Genomic DNA, 22,820 nt, shown 5'->3' on the forward strand with positions numbered 1-22,820 from the left:
TTCAACTATATGATACTCTGGAAAAGACAAAATTACAGAGAGAGTAAAAAGATCAGTGGTTGCCAGGAGATTGGAGAGGGGTAGAGAGGGATAAACAGGTGGAACACAGAGACTTTTTAGACCAGTGAAAAATACCGTGTGATACTATTGTGATGTATACATGCCAGAATGCATAACATCAAGAGTGCACGCTAGTGTAAGCTATGGACTCTGGGTGATTATGACGTGTCAATGTAGGCTCACCAGTTTAAAGGAAGGCCTCTGATGAGGATGTTGATAATGGAGGAGGCTGTGCATATGCTGGGGCAGAGAGCAAGTGGGAAATCTCTGTACTTTCCTCCCAATTTTGCTGTGAACCTAAAACTACTCTAAAAATATAAAGTCTTAAAAGCACAAAGGCAACAACCACAACAAACCAAGATTGGGCTAAGTAAGGTCAGTCCATTATAAAAAAAATCTCACCTCCAGCCAAATCCCTAGACCTGTCTTGTGCTGGAGGGTATCTGGAAGCTCACAGGATCCCGAATAAACCAAGCCTGCATTACCTTCAGGTTGCTATACCTCCTATAGACCCTTCAATATTCAGTCCAAGTGTAAATAACCTCCTCTATGAACCTTTTTCTGGCCTCTCCCTTCTCCACACTTCATATAATCTGTGAGAGTTAACCTTCTTGAGTCTCTAAAGAGCAAGGACCTTGGCTTATTCTTCTTGACCTCATTCTCTATCCCAGCACCCATCAGGAATTTATGTTTGCTGAGCATAAAACTGAACAATCAAAGGTGATTAGAAAATTCTGAAACAAACCAATGACACTGTATGCTTTTGGTTAGCTTTAAGAAAAGCATAGGCCAAGCCTCATAAGTTTAAATTCTGAACGATAAATCTGTCACAGTTCTTTAAACATTCAGTTTTACTTCATTTTAAATGTAAATTCATTCATTCTAGCAAAAAGCAAGGTGAAGTTCATCTTGCAATGTCTATTTCAACAGTCATACTATAATACAGAGCACCATATCACTGAAAAAGAGTCACCACGAAGAGGCTGAAACAAGAGACCAAAGCACCTCTGAATTCTTCCCATTCTCACCATGCCCACAAGGAGAACAGGAGTGAGAATTTTAGCTCAGAACCCTAACCTCAGAATAAGATCGTGGAAAACAGAGGTCAGAGGTATCACAGCAGTTCCATGCGCAGTGAGTTACAGGCTAATTCCTGCAGAACTTCCAGGCCTAAAAGCAACCCTACAAGAGAAAATTTCTGACCTCCTTACAGAGTTGCCTTAAGATTTCCTCAATTCTAAGGAGACAGGAGACCCTTCCCTACGTGTGTATAAAACAACGGAGACAATGATATATAAACAATGACCAATTTAGGTCAAATTCTGAGTCTGAGATTTGGCTGTAAGACAAAGCAGAAGGAAATAAAGTTACCAACAACTTTCATTCTCAGTAAATGACCTCACTTCCTACTTTACCATAGAGTGTGCACTGGGGAGAACTTCCCATATCCTATTATCTACCTCTAGATTCATTTTCCTGAGTAACTTGATAACTGGTTGTCAGATTTGCTTTTGTATTCCCATGGGTTCGTCAGTTCCTAAAAGAAATCAACCAGCATCAGGTGAAATGGGGAACAAAAGAGGCCCAAACTTTACCTATACAAAGACCATTTGTATACCTAAACCTGAACTATACTCCACATCTTTAAAATAGAAATTAAAAAAAAAAAAATCAACCAGCTTGTTCAACAATGCCCCATTTAATTGAATGTCCTCTATAATCTTCTTACCTACAGTTAGGAATGTGCTCAACAGCTGCTCCGTGGCAACAGGCTTGATCTCTGTCCGAAGATTAACAAATCTGCCAACCACCAAGGGGGCTCGGCGGAAACCCAGAATCCTGGTTTGGAGGTTGAAGAACAGAAGAGAAAAATCTTTAGGAATATATTTTAAATAACAGTCTCAAAAATTATGGTTAATCATGTTAAATGTATAAGAATTTTATAGCTAGGTAGGTAAATCTCATTTCTTAGAGGTACATATATTTAGGCATCTGACGTCAAGATGTATGTAATTTATTTTCATATACACTTCAGCAAAAAGGACAAGGCAAATCAGGCAAAATGTGAACAGTTGTTAAGTCTAGGGAGTGGGTATATGGGCTCATTATACTTTTGTTTGTCAGAAATTTTTCACAACAAAATTAAAAACAGGCCAGGCACAGTGGTTCATGTCTATAATCTTAGCACATTGGGGGCTAAAGCAGAAGGACCACTTGAGGTCAAGAGTTTAAGACCAGCCTGGGCAACATAGTGACAGGTGTGGTGATAGATGTCTCTAGTCCTAGATACTCAGGAGGCTGAGACAAGAAGATCTCTTGAGCCCAGGAGTTCAAAGGTGCAGTGAGCCATGAACACACTACTGCCATCCAGCCTGGGTGACAGAACAAGATACCATCTCAAAAAAAAAAAAAAATTAAAATTAAAATTAAATTTTAACAAAGCATTAGAAAGAACTCATATTGAATGCAAAGCTTTAAATGAGATAGCATATTAACAAAAGACTATGCAGATTGACCAAAAAGAATAAACCCACATAGCAACTTAAATATTAACACACTTGAAGATACCATTGTCTAATGATCTAAAAGCACTACCTCAGTGTTTAAAAAAATCATTTTTTTAGCTGGGCTCAGTGGGTCAGCCTGTAATCCCGTGCCTTGGGAGGCTGAGGTGAGTGGATTGCCTGAGCCCGTGGGTTCGAGACCTGCCTGGGCAACTTGGAGAGACCTCATCTCTACAATACAACAAAAAATTAGCCAGGCATGGTAGCATGCGCCTGTAGTTCCAGCTACTTGGAAGGCTGAGGCGGAAGGATCACTGGAGCCCAGCGGGTAGAGGCTGTGGTGGCCAGGAGAGGCCACTGCACTCCAGTCTGGGCAACAGAATGAGACTCCAACTCAAAAAAATAAAATAAAATCATTTTTTTAAAAATGAGACTTCCTGATTAAAAAATACACACTCACTGAAGAAAAGTTGGAGGGGCAGAATGAGGAACACACAGAAAATGTATAAATGAAGAAAACAGACACCACTCAGAATCCCACAACCTGGAATAACTCAAAGTGCTGACATTTAGGCATATGAGCACTTTTCCCCTTTACGTCTATATATAAACAAACACCCACACTTACACATATACACACAATGGAGATTATACTGTATGCAGTTTCATATATTGGTTTTTACCCATCATTGAATCATGGAACTTTTCTTACAACATTAGAAAGCCTTCAAAAACAGCTATCTAAGTTTAGGGCTGCTGTTGTGTCCTAAACCCAATGTTAGAAAAGTCACAAAAGCAAGATCAACAAGATTTGTCAAAATAACATAAAAATAGAGAGGACCCTCAGGCAAGGAAAGGTGGTTAAATCTGAATGCAATGGAGAAACAGCAACCCAAAGCAGAAAATTCAGAAGCCATGAATGGAAAAGGTTGGGAAGTTTTGTTTTGTTTTAGACATATCTCTGTCACTCTGGCCGAAGTGCAGTAGCACCATCATGGCTCACTGTGGCCTCAAACTCCTAAGTTCAAGTGATCCTCCTGCCTCAGCCACCCAACTAGCTAGACTACAGGTGACAGCCACAGTGCCTGGCTAAACTGGAAAGTATTTTTTCTCTCCACTGACCACTGCCAGGCCAAAGAACAGCAGCCAGTTTAGTGCAGAGGGACAATATCACAGTAGCACTTGAGGCCAGCTAGAGTGGCACTTAGCAAAAGGAAGAGGGAATTTGCATAAGAATATCTCTCAAGCTTTGCAGTAGAAGAAAGGACTTCTAAATACAAGATCCCCAAAGCACAAGTCACAAACAGAAACATTATATTTAATTTACATCAAAAGCAACAATTTTTGTACAAAGAATACTTTAAAAGCTAACACATAGGTGTCCTGCTGTGAAAAGATAAACTTTGCCAGTAACTGGGGAAACACAAAATAAAGTAATGAGATATCACTTTACATACATAGTGACAAAAATTAGTGTGTTGGGTAATACAAAATATTGACACAGAAATGAGGATCTTCATGCCCTGCTTGTGTTCAGCAAGTGGAAAACAGGAAGGGGGTTCGTGGTGAAGAAAAGAGGCAAACAGACGAGGTGTTGGAAAGCCGGATTCCAGCCGCCATTTAGTGAGGAGTAGGACTTGGCCAACTTTGCCACAAGGTCAAAAATGAGGCAGTGAAAATTCATGGTATTGTAAACACTTATTTAACCTTTTCCATATTAGTAGATGTTTAGGTTGCAACCAGTTTTTCACTATTGAAAATGCTATGCTAAGACAGTTGTATATACATGATTGAATTTTTGCTTATTCCTCTAGGGTACTTTCTAGAAATATCTTAGGTATGTGCATAAAAAAGAAGGTATTCATTCACAGGGTATGAACATTAAGGTTTTTGATACATAGTGCCAAGGTTCTTAACAGAAAGATCAAAACAATTCACAACGCCACGGGCAGCATATGAATGGCAATGCATTCCTGTCAATAAAGCATCATCTTTCTCTTAATCTTTGTCGTTTTCAACAGGTAAAAACAGTAACCCATTGTTTTAAAATTTCTGTTGAGAATGAACTTTCCCCCACCCTTTTCTATTAGCAATTGATAATTCTTATTTGGTTAACTGCTTATGTTCTTAAACCCATTCTCTAATAGGTTTGTATAAACACTTATATTAAGGCTATTAATACTTAGATTACACCAGAGTCAAGTGTTTTCTCCTAGTGTGTTGTTTGCTGTTTCTTGACATGCAAGTTATTTTTTTTTTTAATTTAAGCCAAGTCTATTTAATTTGTGATTTCTAAATTATGCTTACAAAATCCTAATTCAGAAAAAGATGAAAATTCACCTTTATTTTTTTCTGGTTTCCTTATAGATTGATTTTTAAAACAAATATTGGGAATAATTTCTTTTGAAGTTTGCCAATATGCCCTGATGAAAGAACTGGTCAGAAGAGTAGTTGGGATACCTGACAGTTTAGCTCCAAGGTTCCTGACTAGCAATCTGCTGGAAAAAACGTTAATTTCCCCAGTTAACTTATAACTTAGAATTCACATCTGCTCTTCTTTTGGAATTATTCTGGTTTTTAAAGCTGTGCATATTTTGTGTAAAGAACAATAACATTCATCATATATTCCATGCTATATTTTTCCAACATATGGGAATAAGTCAACATTACTTACTTAAAACAAAACAGCAGGGCTGCCAGACCCAATTAATGATCAATTCAATTCAGGGATTTGAGTTCATTTACCAAGAATATCTTAACTCATGATAATGATAGAGAACATGCCAGGAATGAAATGACCTAAAAAAACCTGGAGTTAAAAATATTTACTTTGGTATTCCTGGTGCCAACCAAATTATAAGGAGCTCATACAAATTTAATAGTAGTCAATTAGCTATCTAAAATGGATAAAGAGTCACTTATTAGTGTTGCATCTTTCAAAGGAGTCCACAAGTCCTCTTCAGAAGAAATCTGTAAACAGAAATGAAACAAACATACATATCGTGATTACACATACCTGTCCAAGTGAAAGGCTGCCACCTCTGCATTGTGTCTATCGTAACCAGCATACGGCTCCCCTTCCACCACATAGTCTCGGCTATACCTGCAGAGGGAAGGGGGAGCACAGGTATAGACATGAACTATCAGAATGGCAGAAGATAAGTTTTCACAAGCCTCATTGTGCTACAGACATCTTCTCTGTCAGCCCTGAAAACAACTGTGGATTAGCAGGAGTTACTGGTAGATGGCGTGAAGATGAGATGGAGAAGGAAACTAGAATTCTGTATCTGCCTCAGGGATCATTCTAAGAATCAAACATGGAGATGTTATCTTTACCCCTCTAAGGGGCTTTCAATGTAGTTTAAGTGTAATTATAAGGTGGTTTTCTGGAAGGTAAGGACCATCTTTACATTGACAGCACAGTGTTAAGTTACTTAGCACATGGTGCTTAATAAATGTCTACTAAAATGTTTATTAGACTGAATTGAAGAAATGAAGAAAAATATAATTTTAAAACTTGCTTGCAGAATGACTGTGGCAAGGTTTATAAGAGAAGTTTATTATCTTGGGGGAAAATGATCTGATACTCCTCAGTTTTTGTTAATGAGAAGGCAAAGATGCTTTTGAAAAAATTCATTTGAAAATCCATTCTTGTTTTCTCTTTTTAAGTTTATGAAGATGTAGTTGAAGGGATCCTGGACTAGCAGTAAGAGGTGAGTGTGCAGGGTGTGGCTGTCATATGTGACTGGGTAACCTTGAACAAAACCTTTCTCTTCTCTGGGTCTCAGATGCCTTATTTACAATATCAGAGACTTAACTACAACGTACTTTCTTTTTTCTTTCTTTCTTTTTTTTAGATGAGGTTTCTCTTGGTCTTCCAGGCTGGAGTGCAATGGCCCAATCATAGTTCACAGTAACCTCAAACTCCTGGGCTCAAGGGATCCTCCTACTTCAGCCTTCCAAAGCTCTGGGATTACAGGCATGTAATTCCACCACTCGTGGCCTAAGCTACACAGTAATTTCTAAGGCATCTTTCACCTCAAACTGAATCTTACTGATTTTATATCATTTGCATGACATAAGCAAAGAATAATAAAAACTGGTCTATTTCTTTCTACTAATCATTTTAAAAGACACAATTTAAGCCTGTTAATTGGGAAGAAAAAAATACTTAATTCACCTATGACCTCTACTGGTCACCTCCATTTCCTGAAACAAAATACCTATTAAGCTTCACAGACGAAATATGAAATTGAAATAAATTGAGATTAAAGTGAAGAAGAGCTATTCCACTGAAAACATTTGGATCCCCAATGCTGAAACAGCTATGGGGAAATGGAAAACAGTACTGTAAAAGGCAGTGACCTTCAACTTCAACTTCAATGACCTTAGAATACAAAGCAAAAGCGTCTCTACAAAACACATCTTCAAGGCAAAAGGATAAAGCATTTGCCATCATCATTTGGTGATGACAGCCACGCATCACAACCTGGTTGGGCACCAGATTCTTCTTGGCAGGGTCAATATACTCAAATGTGTATTTTCTTGTTTCTACTGCAAAAGATTATTTAGACTACCTAGGTTTATACTGACTACCTCTAATTGTAAAAGTCAACTTTAAATATGACTGCAGTAGATACTGACAATATTCAAGCACTCATCTCTTCTCTCTACCATAGGTGTAGACTATCCACAAAGCTGAAGGACAGTCCTTGAATACTTTAGTTTTCATACTTCAGGGGAGCCACAGGAAGATATGTGGTGGTGTACAGCACCTTCTCATTAGTACACTTCAGAGAGCTTTTCAAGATGTCTAAAGGCTGCCCCGAAGAACATGCAAAACCCTAGAGGAATCCCGGAGCTTTGAGAGAGGGAGAGGAGGAAAAGGGAAAGGAGTAAGAACCAAAATCAGAGACTTGCAGTGGAGTCAGAAGGTCTGAGTCCTTAGCTCATGTTTTAGCTGTGTGAAATACAGAAAGTCAGAAATCTGGATCTCATTCTCCTCACCTGTAAAATGACAAGTGGAACTCATGGATCTTCAAGGTCCTTTTCAGCACCTCCTAAGATCACTTACTCACCTCTACCCACTCTTACGCCCCTGTCTTCTTGTTCTCTTTCCACCATAACTCTAGTTTTTGCCTGTGAAAATCAATTTATTTCTAGAATTGATACAGCTACACTAAAAAAAAAAAAATCACCTTCATAATGTAAGGCAAATGTGTAAAAGTGTCACTGTATTCCTGTGTATGTCATCTACTTACCTGTACATATCTTCTATCTCTGAGAGTAGGACACGGATAACCAGGCTACCAAAATGCTGGAACCACAAGTGGCTATTAAAGAAAGGTGCATGTCTTGACTTAGCAGGAAGGACTTAGATCCTCCTCTCAGCAAAGAGTGATCCATCATAAGTCACTGACAGAGCCGTAAAATTCATACAGTAACTCCCAATAAATCACTCCTCTCCTTCTGGTGAAGGACATCAGAGTCTGACCAAGGACAATAATTTGCAGTTATACCAGGACTAAAGAGCCTCTGAGGTCCTGGGGGTCAGAATAGCACTTTGCTAGGTGTTTACGTGGTCTTAAGCCTATATCCACTTTCTCCAGCCTATGATAGTGGCTGGTGTAAAGCAGCACAGGACCATGTGTGCGAGAACTTGGAGAGCCACACTTATGTGGGAGGCCAGGAGAGTGCCCTGGAGCTGGGAGTGGACTTGGGCTGTTCAAGAGACGGTGGGGGAGTGGAGAGCCAGCTGGACAGAAACACTGAGCAAAGGTAGGGTATGGTTGGGTATAGAAAGAGAACTCTGAGGGGCTTGGCCATGATGCTGGGCTGTGTCTAGTGAGCAGTGGGATGTCCCTGGATGTCTTAGGGCTGGGTGATAATACAGGTCTTGGGGAAAAATGGAAGTGGCTTTCCAGATGGTCTGGAAGAAAGGGTAATGGGAGGCTGCTGCGGCAGGAGGAGCTATGTATGAGCTGAAGCCAGCAGTGATGGAGGTTATACATTGACCTGCTGCTCCCACCCCACTCATCACTCTGGCCTCCCCTCCCTCCTCTTACACCTTATCCCAACACTCAAGGCCTATCCACAAAGCACCTGGTCTGAATCTAACACTGCACATTCTTGGTAATATTCATCTTCTGATATCCCACCGTCCCCTCAATTCTCCAGTGCACAAGTGGAGGGTGTGGAGAGGAGCTCCTTTTGTTTAAACACAAAATGCTCATAATTCATCACTTTCTGTACTAATTTAGTTTTTGATTTTAGTTTGCCTTTCCATCACTCTGCTTCTACTGCTAATCTCTCAGGCTACAAACCAAGAAGGACCACACACTTCAAAACTAAATGAGTGATGTTTGATGATGGGTGCTCCACATCATCCCCCTTAAAGGAAGGCAAAAAGTCAGTCAAGCCAGTTTCTTATTCTGGAAATAAGAACTGAAACTGCCCACGAGGGTCAACCTGCCCATGAGGGTGAAAAGCATGAACAGATACAATAGTACTTAGTTTATGCTGGGCAAGTGCTGTGCATTCAATGGAAATGAAGACCCCAAGGCCCACAGAGTCATACTTTATCCACATTATCAACCAATCAAACTTTTCTATTTTCCAAAGTCTACCACATTTTTAACTTTCCTAATTTCTACATTATCCATACATCATACTTTGCAGTTCCAGATACGTTGATCCCTTCCATTTTGGGATACAATTGTTCTCCAACTGCCTTTTAAAACTAAAACATAATTACATACTGTGATTCCAACTATATCAAATTTGGGAAAAGACAAAACTATGGAGATAATAAGACCAGTGGTTGCCAGGGGCTCAGGGGCAGGGAGGGAAGATGAACAGGTATGGCACAGATGATTTTTAGGATAGGAAACTACTCTGTATGATTTTACAATGGTGGATATGTGACATTACACATTTGTCTAAATCCACAGAATGTACAATACAAAAAGTGAACCCTGATGTAAACTATGAACTTCTGTTAATAATTATCAGTATTGGCTCATTAGTCGTAATTGTACAAGAAGATGTTAATAAGAGAAAACTGAGGGGAGGGCTGTGGAGACTCTCCGTACTTTCCCCTCAATTTTTCCAAAAACCTAAAACTACTCCCCCAAAAAGTCTATTAATGAAAACAAAAAATAACCCAGAAGAAAGAACCAAAGCTTCAGTACTACCAGGGACTTTAGTCACCTATCCAAAACCCAATCCAACTCTGGGTAAGTCTCACTCTGCAACATCTATAGCATGAAGATATCCAATCTTTAATTGTACATTTTTGGTGACAAGTTGCTTATTTCCTAACCAGTTCATTTTGTGTCTCTAATATCTGACACACAGTAGATATCTGATAAATTAGAAATTAAGAATAGCTCTAATTGTCAAAAAACCCAGTCTTATATGGAACTAAAACATATTCCTATAAACTTCCCCAACTCAAAGAATCACAGACTCTTAAGCGCTAGAAGACCTTAGAAATCTAGTCTACCCTTCTAACAAGAGAAGGAGATAAACACTCATGTAAGTCCCAAGTTAAATGACTCAACCAACTAGCACATACAGCTTCCAAGATGAAGACTCACCGCTTAGGTTTGAAGACAACTTTCTGTCCTCCTTCAAGTATTAGTAAGGCTTTCAGCTGTGTCCCTTTATAACCCACATCAGCTTTAATGATTTTCTTGGTGGCCATGGCATGCATGATTGCCCCCAGTTCTGGTGTCTCTTCAGGGTACACCTCCCGAGGAACCACCCACTGGGCAGCAATCTCCCAGGGAGACTGCAAGGTGTGGTCCAGCCTGGGCACCAGCTCCACTCGCAAGCTAGTCATCATTCGGTGAAAAGCCCTCTGGTCCTCCCGGTTGGCGGCTGATGTATCCAAGTTGTCAATCAGGAAAACTTTGGTGAAGATAAAGATGACAAGGAGAATTGCTAACAGCACAACTCGCTGCTTTAGCTTCATGGTGACCTGGTTTCCTTCTACCTGGCCGCTCTCTGGCTCACTTATCAAGGAGAACAGGTGGTGATGGTTAGTAAGGAGAGTCCATGGCTATACACACTGGTCCATTTCTTCACTGAAGCGCCTTCCACAATTCCTGCAAGCCCAAGTATAAAGCAAACCGTGATCAGTAATTCTTTCCTTCCACCCCTGAAATTTTTGCAAGCCTCTAATATATTTTTACCCCTTTAGGCTTGCTAATCTTAAGCTTTAGATGGTCCAATAATTTGAAATTAACTTGTCTGGGGAAGGACCTAATAAGAATCAGGTACACTGAAAATGGTAAAACAAATATTCCTGTTTTCATTGGGATGCAGAGTCAGTCAGGAGCCAGATGGCTAGCCACACAGGCCTAATAACCAAAACAATGAGAAAAAAACAAAAAAATCAAAACAGCAAGATATACATAACTCCCTTATTTTCATGTTTGCCTTTCCAAATCCATAAAGAACTTTAGAATATCCCAAACCACCAGTATTTGGCAACTTTCCAGTTCTTATCTTCTCCATATATAGTTTTTATGACATCTTGTAAGATGGGCACACCTAAAAATGCCAAAGAGGGTGCAGAAAAGAGTAATAACTCTTTCTCCAAATCCAAATACCCAGCAATCCTGGATGTGTCATATCTGCTGCTCACATATTTAAATACAACAGCCAGACACGTGTGTCTACTTAGCCAGTCCCCCACTAATTATTTTCCAAAATTAAAATCCCTGTAAACTATGGATAATCAAATCTGGATAAATTAACAAAAGGAAAAACATATTCTTGTGCATCTAGCTATCAGTAGAAAATGACCAGAAAACTAATGAAACCCGGTACTATGGCAACACTGCTAACTCTGGAATGGTCAGGCATACAACAAGGGCATTAATGTCATAGACATAAAGAAGTGTGCCTCTAGTGTGGGCTGACCACACTCTGGATAGTTCTCAAGTTAAAAGATTTCAAATACAGGATTTCTGCAAGGGTGTCAAGAAGACACAACTGAGTCTCATTTGCAGGCTGAGAGATTGCTTTCCACTCTATAGGGCCATTTAACAACATGCACCGGCCTGCTGTATTTCACAGACAGCACAGTAGTGAGGTAGACGGATGACAAGAAGATAACAGGGTGTTGCTTCACTTGCCGATTCATTTAACAACTCAAACTATTAATTAAAGAAATAAAACCAATACAAAAGATAGGGCAAGCCGGGCTCAGTGGCTCAGCCTGTAATCCTGCGCCTTTGGGAGGCTGAGGTGAGTGGATTGCTTGAGCCCGCAGGTTCGAGACCCGCCTGGGCAGCGAGACCTCATCTCTACAATAAATCAAAAAACCAGCCGGGCGTGGTAGCGCATGCCTGTAATTCCGGCTACTTGGAAGGCTGAGGCGGAAGGATTGCTGGAGCCCAGCAGGTCGAGGATGCGGTGGCCGGAAGCAGCCACTTCACTCCAGTCTGGGCAACAGAGTGAGACTCCAACTCAAAAAAAAAAAAGATAGGGCAAATGACTCAGGCTGAGACACTCCCATCCAAACTTGAAACTGCTCCACTAATAGCCCCCTAATAGCCCCCTAATAGCCGGGAGAAACATTCTGAAGCAGCCTACTAGAGCTACACTGTGTCCTAAAGGCAGCACCTGGAGGTGAGAGTGAAATTGATCCTCAGTGATTGGCCACTCCTTTCCTATTCATGTTCATGAAGGAAGCAGAAAGAGAAAGTTAAATGCGAATTCTAATTATCCCCAGCCACCTGTTTTGTTTCATCATCATCTCCCAGGGAGTACACAACAGTATTTGCTGAAACAAAGGCAATTCAAGTGCATCTAAAATGTAATTGTGATGGTTATCAGGTTTGGTGTGGAACTCAGTAAAAACAGTTCTCTGATTACTGATAACGTAGTGCTAGGAGAGAAGATTTCGGATACTGTCGCTAGTTCTAACAAGACCCAAACCACACAGCTTTTTCAATTATTTGTTCCACAGTACACATCACAGGCTGCAGTGATAAAAGGCAACACAGAAATCTAGCTGCATAAGCAATCGCTTCCTCAGCACCTCCAGATGCAGCAGCTAGACGCAGTATAATTCTGGCACAGAGGGGTCACCTTAACAGGCTTTCACTTTCTTCAAAACATTCTTCAGGACTCAAGTCTGATGAGTCCATAAACTTCTTATTCATTTAGAGTAAAGAAAATCCTCCTACACGCTACATAAACATACAATATCCAAGAATTTATTAATAGCACAAAGGTTAGAGCTGTGATTTTGGGTTTTTGGTTTTAATCATCAATGCAAAAGGAAGTTCTAGCAGCTCCAAAATTTAGATAAGACAAATTTCACAATCCAAGTTTGTGTCCTTTTATGTTTTGAAATCTCATTACCTTTTGAAGAGGCCTCAGAAGAACACAATCATCATTTCAGGGCTGCAAACACTTCTCCCACTCTACTAGGATTGACATTTATATTAAGGGAATTGAAGGGTTCAATTGTTATATTATTTCATTATTTACCTCTGCAGATGCTAAGTGAGGGCAGGGCAAAAAAAGAGGTGGAACGAGTTCTCCTGTGTGTGATTAGTCTCCACATTCTGGTGGAACAAGTAAGACATCTGGCCTTGTTTTTTACGTTGTCTTCTCATTCCTACTGCCACCAACTTCGGTGCTCATCACGTCCTCCTGGACCCGGAAAGAACAGACGCCTGGCCTCCAGGCTCTCCGTTCCAGCCAAAATCACTCCACTCACTCAACCATCTTGGATTCTACTAACTCCTTGGCAAGGTACTAATCGCCTATCCTGAACAGCTTCAAAGCAGGCATCACTCTCACAGTTTCTCTCCTTAGTTTTAGCCAAAATGCAGTAATGGAACGCACTCTGGCTCTCCCTTGTCATGCAGCTGCCCTCAGCAGACGCCATTCCTCACGCTGGGACTCCCTCAACATTCCTCTTTCTCTTCCCTTTCAAAAACTCTTATCTCCTCCTGTTTAAAGTCTCATCTTTCTTTCAAGGCCCAACTCTTAAGGCCACTTCTGGCTCCTCCTCACACTCTGTAGTAACATATCCCTCCTTCTGACCAGAGTTGACCTACATTCTACTTTGTATAATTACCCTCTTCTATGTAGTTCTTACCTCCCCCTTCATAACCTTGGCTCCTTAGAATGATCCCTTTCACTCCTTCATGACTGAGAGAGGAGAGGGTGCCCAAGGCAGGGTGTCTTTGCCATATGATCTTCCTTTGTATTTGAGAAGAGCAGCATTCTGCAAACTGATTTTTATGAAGATTCCCCCATTTCAAACACTAAGGAAATAAAAGTTCACTGGGTACATTCCAAACTATTAGTGAACACCTCACTGGGATTCCCAGAGGTGAGTGCCTGCTTTATTTCATAACCCTTAGTTCCTCCTCTAAATGCTTCAATCATTGCAGCAATGTCCAGTTATATTATGGTCATTTATTTTAACGTTTCTGTTATATAGAACATAGCCTACCTCAAAGAACAAATAGATCCAAAGTAATAACATAAAAATATTAAATATAAAGAAGCCAGTGCAAATGATACATTTGTAAACTATCTTCACACTAAAAATTAGCATAAACTCCCAGCCTGGAGTTCTGGAAAGCAGACCTTTATAAGGAATTTTCCATCTGAACCCTGTCTCACTCTCAGCCCCACCAGCTACATGGGTTTTGTGACAGAGGCTGGTTAATTTCATTCTTCACACACATGTACACACCCATCCTACTCATTTGATAATTTTATTTTTTGAGTTGGGGTCTTACTCTGTCACCAGGCTGGAGTACAGTGGGATAACTATGGCTTACAACAGTCTCAACCTCCTGAGCTCAGGCATTCCTTCCACCTCTGCATCCCAAGTAGCTGGCATTACAGGTGTACACTGCCACCCCTGGCTAATTTTAAAAACTGTTTGTAGAGACACAATCTCACTATGTTGCCCATACTGGTCTCAAATTCCTGGGCCCAAGTAATCTTCCTGCATTGGCCTCCCAAAGTGCTGAGATTACAGGCATGAGTCTGATTAATATTTTATAAGGACAAATTTATGACTTATAAAGTTGTTACAGAAGAATAGATAGATTTCACAGAAAAGAAATGAGGTCTTAGTGTAAAGTCCTCTGTTCAAGATTTGGCTGGAGCTAGAGGAACACAAACAGAAAAGCATGTTGGTATAGAGATTTATCACGGATAAAGGAGAATGTGAGAACACCTGGCCCCAACACTTACTACCTTACAAGGGAGTTCCACACACCACCAAGCTTCATTAGTAAAAGAGTCCCCTTGAATTTCCCTGTGATTAAGTCACAAGCTCACACTACTACTTTTGAGGGCATAGAAAAGAAATTCCAATCCTTGCTCATAGTAACTAAAAGTGAAAGTTTCAGTAAAAGTAAAAGTTTCGCTTTTGTTGTCTCTTATTCAACAGTAACATCAGGCTCTTATCACATGAGTGGCATGTGACACATCTTGTGAATGTAAAGAACGACAAGGCAAATATTCAGTATCAACACTTCATGCAGAGGACTAGCAACAAAGGAGATTTGAGGCAACAGAGTGGAATTTATTAAATAACTAGTACATAATTATATTTTTGCACACAATCTCCCTCCCCGCAATCCTGAATAGGAACTATAAGGATCTTTTTTACAAAATTTCTTCTTTGGTAATTGTTGTCTTCAGCAAAACTATGAAGGCTTGGTGAACATAAAAAGAGATAACTTGAATTTAAGTTTTTTTGTTGACTGTCTACACAGACTGACACCCATCATTTCTCCCATCATGAGGTGGAATCTGTTTCTCCTCCGCCTGAATCTGGGCTGGTTTTATAACTTGCTCTGACCAACAGAATGCTGTGGAATGACTGTGTGTCAGTTCTGGCCTAGACCTTAAGAGACCTGACAGCTTCAACTTCCACTCTTTTGAGATCTAGCAACCATGTAAAGAAGCTCATACTAGGCAACCAAACAACAAATGATTTACATGGAGAGCGAGGTCCACTCAGTCCCTAGCTGCTCTGGCCACCCCAGCTGAAGTGTCTGACATGGAAGTGATGCTATCAGAGTCATTCTAATGCTAGTGGATACCCTAGCTGAATACAGACATACATGTGATCCCAACCTGTGCCATGTGGGGAGGAACGTAAGACCAGCTGACCTACATAATTATAAGAAAAAATAAATTACTGTCTTAAACCACAATATTTTGGGGTAGTTTGTAAAACCCATCATTCTCACATCTATTTTGCCCCATCAACTCTTTTGGGGATACTTAAAATATCAGGGGAGAGGAGATAGGAAAATAAATTTAAAAACTCTCTCAGGGAGGGACAAAACATTAAATTAACCAATAAGTATAAATAATTATTGTATTGATAAATTGTTAGGTCATACTTGTAAATGATTACTAATGACTTCCATGGAGCAACATACTCATTATGAAAGTTATATGCCATTTCTATTTTTTTCTGTAGTTGTTTAGGAAGATATATAATTTAAAAGATCTCTTGAAGGTAACCCAAGAAAAAACAGATTCTCAACTGGATCGTTTACTAAAGTCCACATGTACTTATGCAGAGCAGTCAAGGCTAACCTCACACATTCATACAACTATGGGTGTCCAGTTCATAAAGCTTCCTTTCCCTTTATACATCAGCCAAAGCATAAGCAAGAGCAAAAATCACATCCTTTGGTACAAAAAAATTAGACACACACACAGTTTCACCCTGGGCTAAGTCTGACATATTGCCCTTTTGTTTTTTAACTGGTAGTGACAGTCGAGCACTGTGCACACTATTATTAGCTTATGAGTTTATATTCCCTGCTCCCTAGAAATAAATGCAGGCTCTCCTGATGGTCAGTGTTAGTGATTATAAGTAAAATCAAGAGCATTCAGAAATCATTCCGCTTAGTATTGTGTGCTTTCAACAGGAAGTCAAAACCTCTGATTAAACAGTATCAAGTGTTTATTACCCGAATAAATGCCAAGCACCCCCAGAAAACCAGCCCACTCTTGCTTTGTCACCTGCTGTCTACCACCAGCATACTATTCTTCCTTCCACCTTCAAATGGGGGCCTTCAACTAAAAATAAAAACTAATGCCAAGATATATCATTAATCAGTATCTATAAATACTTCTTTCTCTGCTAATTCTCCACCTAAAATATAGCTTCTTAATTCACTTATTCTAAATATAAGCTCTCTGTAGCAGAGGGGTTGAGGGCGTGTGCTCCAGATCCAGAACACCTGGGCCTGGGCACCTGCTTCACCACCTAATGTGAGATCTGGGAGAAAGATTTAACTTCTAACCTATGTCTGCCCAGCTAGCTCAGTCACTAGAGCATGAGATGCTTAACCTCTAACCTCTCTGGGCCTCAGTTTCCACATATGAAAAATGAAAAAGAACAATAAATCACAGGGTGATTAAAAATGAATGAGATGGCCACATGTGTTTTGCTAAGATTAGTATCTGGATGGCCCACAAGAAACACTTGTTAGGTATTATTACCATATAAAAACCCAAAGATGGCCTCCTTAGAGAAAGGAGAAAGAATAACAGAAAAATAACTCCCACAGGAGTCAATAACTCATAATGTTGTCCTCTCAGTAACATGAGAGGCTAAATACACACACTGCATTACTAAGACTTTGGTAGTAATTAGTAGTCTTGTATCCCTGAACCAAATCCTTTCTTACATTTGAGAAGTAGACAAGATTATACGCAAATGGATACTTTCAGAGTGAGTGCCACATGAAGTAGAAGACTGGGAGGCGTCACTAATGTGACCAACCTGTTTCTCTTCTATAGGAAGTTCAATTCTATCACATTCAGTATTCCGAAACAGATGGGAAGCATGAACTTACCCCATTTCATCAAAAAGACTAAAAAAATGTCTTTCACAAGTCTTCAGTTTGGAAAGTTAGTTCTGTGTTTTAAAGATGACAACTTTGCATGTCCTAAAGTCCTTACATCTTAAGAATAGTCACAGGTATAGGAAATCTAATTCCCACATAGTTCAAATTGATCTGAGTATTAGATTTTCCTTACCATTTTCACTTCCACTTAAACATTTCCACACATCTGTAAACTCAGAATCCCTTATGTGAAATCCCCTCACAAGTTACCTGTGAAGGAAGCCAACTAAAACCATCACTAGGCATTAAGAAGGCATTAAAGTAGACTTTCTTCTTGGGTATGAAAGTAAATATGAAATAAGCAATAGAGTGCACCCTTTTTGGAAAAAAATTCAATTCCTGAAACCTGTCCCATTTAAGTCTTGGTTTAGGGTAACTCTTTTCTTCTTTGAAAAATGAAAAGAAAAATTTTTAGCTCATACTGCTAGCGAGATTTGTTCTATAAAACCAACACAGGCAGTATTCACTGATCTTGACACTGTGGAAATGAATAAGAATTTGCATTTTGCTTTAAATGAGCCAGGTATAATGAAGCTTCCCAAGTTCCAGGTATTTTATGGCTCAACTGTCAGTACATAACCACCATTTAAGGCCATATTATAGAATGTAATTCCTGTGCAGTGTAGAAATAGGTAATTTCAAATAATATAACATTTTCCTTTAGCTTTTCATATGCTTTTGATCTTTACTGTCCAATTCACTACAGTTCTTGGCAAGGTATATAAGCTTTATGCAACAATAGTATCTCACATTTTTAACCTATGTTCTAGGGTATGTCAAGCTGACAGTCCACAGGAAATCTCAGAAATAGTAGACCCTCTGACAGGTTTGTGCGAAGTTTATGGCTAGGTGGCTCCAAGCATGATCCCTTTGCTATCACACACACATACACACGCGCACATGTGTATGCACGCATGTGCACACACACACATACACACACACACTCTCTCTGCTATCTTTCAGCATACCTAACTCTTCTACTATATTGAGTTCCTTGAGGACAGGGGATATGTTTTATTCACTCTTGTACTTCCAAGTAACCTAGCACAGTGCAGGGTATGTTCGATAAGTATTCATTGAATAAAAGGAGTGAAGATCAGGGGAGAGAGACCTTTACAGTTATGGGAATCTCTTCTAAACTGGCAACTCTGGTTTAGGGACTGCCTCTTTCACAGACATAAGGAAATAAGTCCTATAATGAATTCAGATACTCAGTACAGTAAAAGACGCAGATATATCTACTATGTATACCAATTATATATACTCTGTAAAATTGCTGCCTTCTGTACATCCTGCTGCCACCTTCCAAGGCCAGTGCTACTGCCAACCTGGTTCCTGGTATTGGCTGGGTTGAGAGTAAAGACAATCTGGAAATGCTAAGAGGAAAAATGGAAATGGTCCAAGACACTGTCCAAGAATGATATAAGACAGGGCTGGACCAGATCTTCAATATTACTGGCAATGCTTTCTGAAACAAGAACCAACACTAGTATGTTCTTCCATATTTTTTTCTTGTTTCTACAGAAAGAACTACAAGAACGTAACTGTACCTATACATAGTGCAAGTTCACTATCTAAACTAAAGATAACAAACAAGAACTCAAGAAGTTCTTTGGGCAGCCAAAACAGTGGATACAAAGTTCACATCCTCAGAGAAAAGCAAGCAGAACATAAAACATAAATAAGCCTATTTAGCTGTTTCATATTCAAGTTCAGGAAGCAGAGTGATCTGGGTTTCTACTCCACAGATAAGAAGCTGCACATTTAAAAGAAGACAGCAGGGACATTAACTGTAGCAAAAGTGCAGCTTTTCACCACTGAAAGGAGAGACAGACCATAGAATCTGACTAAAGGAGACTCAAGAATTCAAAAAGCAGAGGGGGCAAACAAGCCACATTTTTCAATTACCTCAAAGCCTCACCCATTAACTACCAGTATGCTAGTAATCACAACCTTGAGACAATAAAAAAGATTATGCTACATTGCTAAAAAGAAACAAAGTCTATAATACATTGTAACATTTGAAAATAAGAATTTCCACACAGGCATTGTTATAAAAATAAAGCAGAAAGTCAACATTTGAGATCATGGAACAACAGACTTCACTGCCTCATCCTGTGCTTGGTCTATCCTCTTTACATATTCATAATTTCATATTCCTTGACCTCCTTTTATAATGTACCCAAATTAGCACCCTTTCCTCTAAAGGGGTTGTTACCTTGCCAGAGAGTACAGACCTCAAACATACACCAAAGCTCATGTCGTTTTTCTGTATCAACCTCTATTTCTTATCTCAAACTGGGATGACAGATGCACCCCCAAGATTTTTTAGGTTCAAAGACAGGCATTTCTTCTTCTGTTTTGGGTAAAAAAGCCCAAATCAGAAGTGAGATCTCTGTATTACATTCTCTTCTAGGCAGCTCTAGCAGTCACGTTAACACTGTGCTGGTTTCTGTTGCAAAGTGAGGCCTTCCGTTCTGCACCCCAGGCCCATGTCAATGAATTCACCAGTCTTTGGAGGCTACAGAGGCAGCTAAAGGAACGAAAGAGGAAAAGACACATAGGTGTGCAACGAGTTGCTGCTGGAGAAGCACTTCATGGAGGGTTAAGTCCTGTCTGTCAGCCGCAATGCAAATAAAGAACACAGCGTCAATGCCAATGCCATTGGCATGGCCAATCAAGAGCTCTCGGTTCATCTATTAATGCACACACATTGGCTAGCCATCCAACTGCTCAGTTAGCCTAGCCAGAGCAGGCTACAGGAGCAAGTCTGGGTGCACCTGACTGGTGCCTATGCAGCCTGCTCCTAGGTTGCAGGTGGCTCAGGACACCATGCGATCACAATAGCAGTTCTGAGGCAACTCCAGCAAATAACTTGCCTCAACCATGTTATTTTCAACAGGAATCTGAAAGCTGTTTTCTTGGCTTTTTCTTCTTTTGACAAAAAGAGGAACTAGGGCCCAGTGTGGTGACTCAACTGAGCCTAGGAGTTTGAGACCAGCATAGGCAACATAGCCAGACTCCATCTCTATAAAAAGTTAGCCAGGCCTGGTGGCACGTGCCTGGAGTCCCAGTTACTAGGGAGGCTGAGATGAAAGGATTGCCTGAGCCCAGGAGGTTGAGGCTGTGGTGAGCCATGATCATGCCATTGCACCCCAGTCTGAGATCACAATTCAGAAAAAAAAAAAAGGAATTAAACAATTTAGTATATAGACTAGAATATTTCCCTTCTTCATACTGTTTTGCATTTATTCATTAAACTGACAAATGTTTCCTGCACACCTAATATGTACTAGGCACTGTTAGATGCAGAGAAAAAAGTGCAGATTATCTTATCGTAAGTATTACAACAAACCTTAGGCCCTTATTGTAACATGCTCCTCACCCAATCCACAAAACCACTTGGCACTTAGTCTCAGAGTGACCTGATATTCAGATTCAGAAGACTGTGTCCTTTTTCTTGTTGGCAAGTGTGACCATAGAATACAAAGAGCAGCCTCCTGCTTCTATTATGAGATTGTAGCAATCACCAAGAGACAACCTCTGTGGTTAGCTATTTTAAAAAGTTATCAATTCAAGAGCTGAAGTAGCTGGCTTTAGTACCATTGAAATGATAGTCACACAAAGCGTAGGAAGCTGAAGTCTGCCCTGAAAGTAAAGAAAAATTTCATTTAGGAATTCAAAATTCAGAAGAGATAAAAAGCAGAAACTTGGCCGGGCTCAGTGGCTCAGCCTGTAATCCCGCGCTTTGGGAGGCCGAGGTGAGTGAACTGCCTGAGCCCGCAGGTTTGAGACCCGCCTGGGCAACTTGGCGAGACTTCATCTCTACAGTAATTCAAAAAATCAGCCGGGCGTGGTAGCGCACGCCTGTAGTTCCAGCTACTTGGAAGGCTGAGGCAGAAGGATCGCCGGAGCCCCGCAGGTCGAGGCTGCAGGGGCCGGGAGCGGCCACTGCAGTCTGGGCGACTGAGTGAGACTCCAACTCAAAAAAAAAAAAAAAAAAGCAGAAACTTTAAGGCTGTGCCAAAGAGTTAGAATCTATGAATGGAAATCAAGATTATGGACTAAAAGTAAGAATTATCAACTTAACATAAAATAATTCTATCATATAAAGGATTATGAAAATAAAGATGATGAATAAAAACAGTGATTTGTTAATGAAAAGTATCCAAAATGAAAAGCAGGGCAGGTGTTTTCAAGTTTTCATTCATTTACCAAAACATAGCTATTTTCCTACTAGTTCTAGAGAAACGAACAGAGCAAATCAATGTCACATTTTCACCAGCCAGAGAAGCTGTGGACTCCAAGATTTCTTTATCATGTTTTACCTTCATCCATATTTATCACTACACTTTATAATGCGTGGGGTGAGAGTCTGAATTACTTCTGTGTGTCATCTTATTCTGCTTTAATTCGCAATTTCAAATGTGAAAGGGCTGCCTGCTGATTCCACTGCATGGTTCTAGGGGCCAAAGTCCAATGTCTTCACAAACTTTAGAAAAGTTATTAATACAAAACATGAATTTCAAATTTATCTCAGATCGGCCATGAGTCTGGGCAAATAATTTAGCATCTTTACCATTCGTACCTCAGTTTATCAGACATGTCCTGATAATAAATCATGTATGTGGAAGTGCCCTACGATTAGCTCAGAGGTCCTGCATAAATTCAAGAAATGTTTGCAACACATAAGAACACTGAGGTCTCTAAGCCAATTTTTAGAAATCAATTTCAGTGAAATTTATGCAAGAATTTACAACACAAGGAGGAAAGGCATGGTTAATAAATGGTAATCTTAACTTCATCAGATTACAGGTTTAAAAAGCCCTAGAATTTAAAAGGTAAAACCCCTCACATTCTTTCTTTTCTTCCAAGATGAGAAATCAAACCCCCGAAGGGAAGCTGGTTGGGTGGGGATGATACTGATACTTGGCCCTAGTCCCAAATCGCAGCACCAAGCAACTCACGTTTTCCCAAATTATACGCTCCTTACCCACCCCGGTGGGGATATGGCCCTTAAAGGGACTAATAACCCCATGATGACAAGCCATGCCCTGACCCCTCCGCTTTCCCTTCACTCCATGCTTCCACGCCTTCGCCGGTCCGCAGACTGGCAGGCGACAGAAGCCTGATTAGCAACGACTCTCTTATCAGAGCCCACAATCAAGGACGCCGCCCGACAACTGTCCACACATCACTCATGGCAACGTTTCGCTGCGCTCTCAATCGCCGGGCCATCACACCCGGAAATGAAATCTCAAGCGCAGCCCACTTTGGACTCCCATCTCATTTCCTGAAGTTGTGCCCCAAGCGAGCGCCCGGCGGAGACCCCGAG

The 22,820-nt window shown here is 40.3% G+C and overlaps 1 protein-coding gene across 1 annotated transcript in view; it reads right to left on the minus strand.

The window, feature by feature from the left end:
* FAM20B (FAM20B, glycosaminoglycan xylosylkinase) overlaps positions 1-22,820 on the minus strand; it is a 41,331-nt gene that overhangs the window by 17,662 nt on the left and 849 nt on the right. The window contains exons 2-4 of the mRNA XM_008065138.2: positions 10,163-10,672; positions 5,581-5,667; positions 1,789-1,899 (exon numbers count right to left, since the gene is read on the minus strand). Coding sequence (XP_008063329.1) covers positions 1,789-1,899; positions 5,581-5,667; positions 10,163-10,539 — 575 coding nt within the window. The 5' untranslated portion in view covers positions 10,540-10,672. The remainder of the gene's footprint in view (positions 1-1,788; positions 1,900-5,580; positions 5,668-10,162; positions 10,673-22,820) is intronic.

This window comes from Carlito syrichta, unplaced genomic scaffold (genome assembly GCF_000164805.1).
Source record: "Carlito syrichta isolate Samal-C Ts95f unplaced genomic scaffold, Tarsius_syrichta-2.0.1 Scaffold308161, whole genome shotgun sequence".
Classification (NCBI taxonomy): Eukaryota; Metazoa; Chordata; class Mammalia; order Primates; family Tarsiidae; genus Carlito; species Carlito syrichta.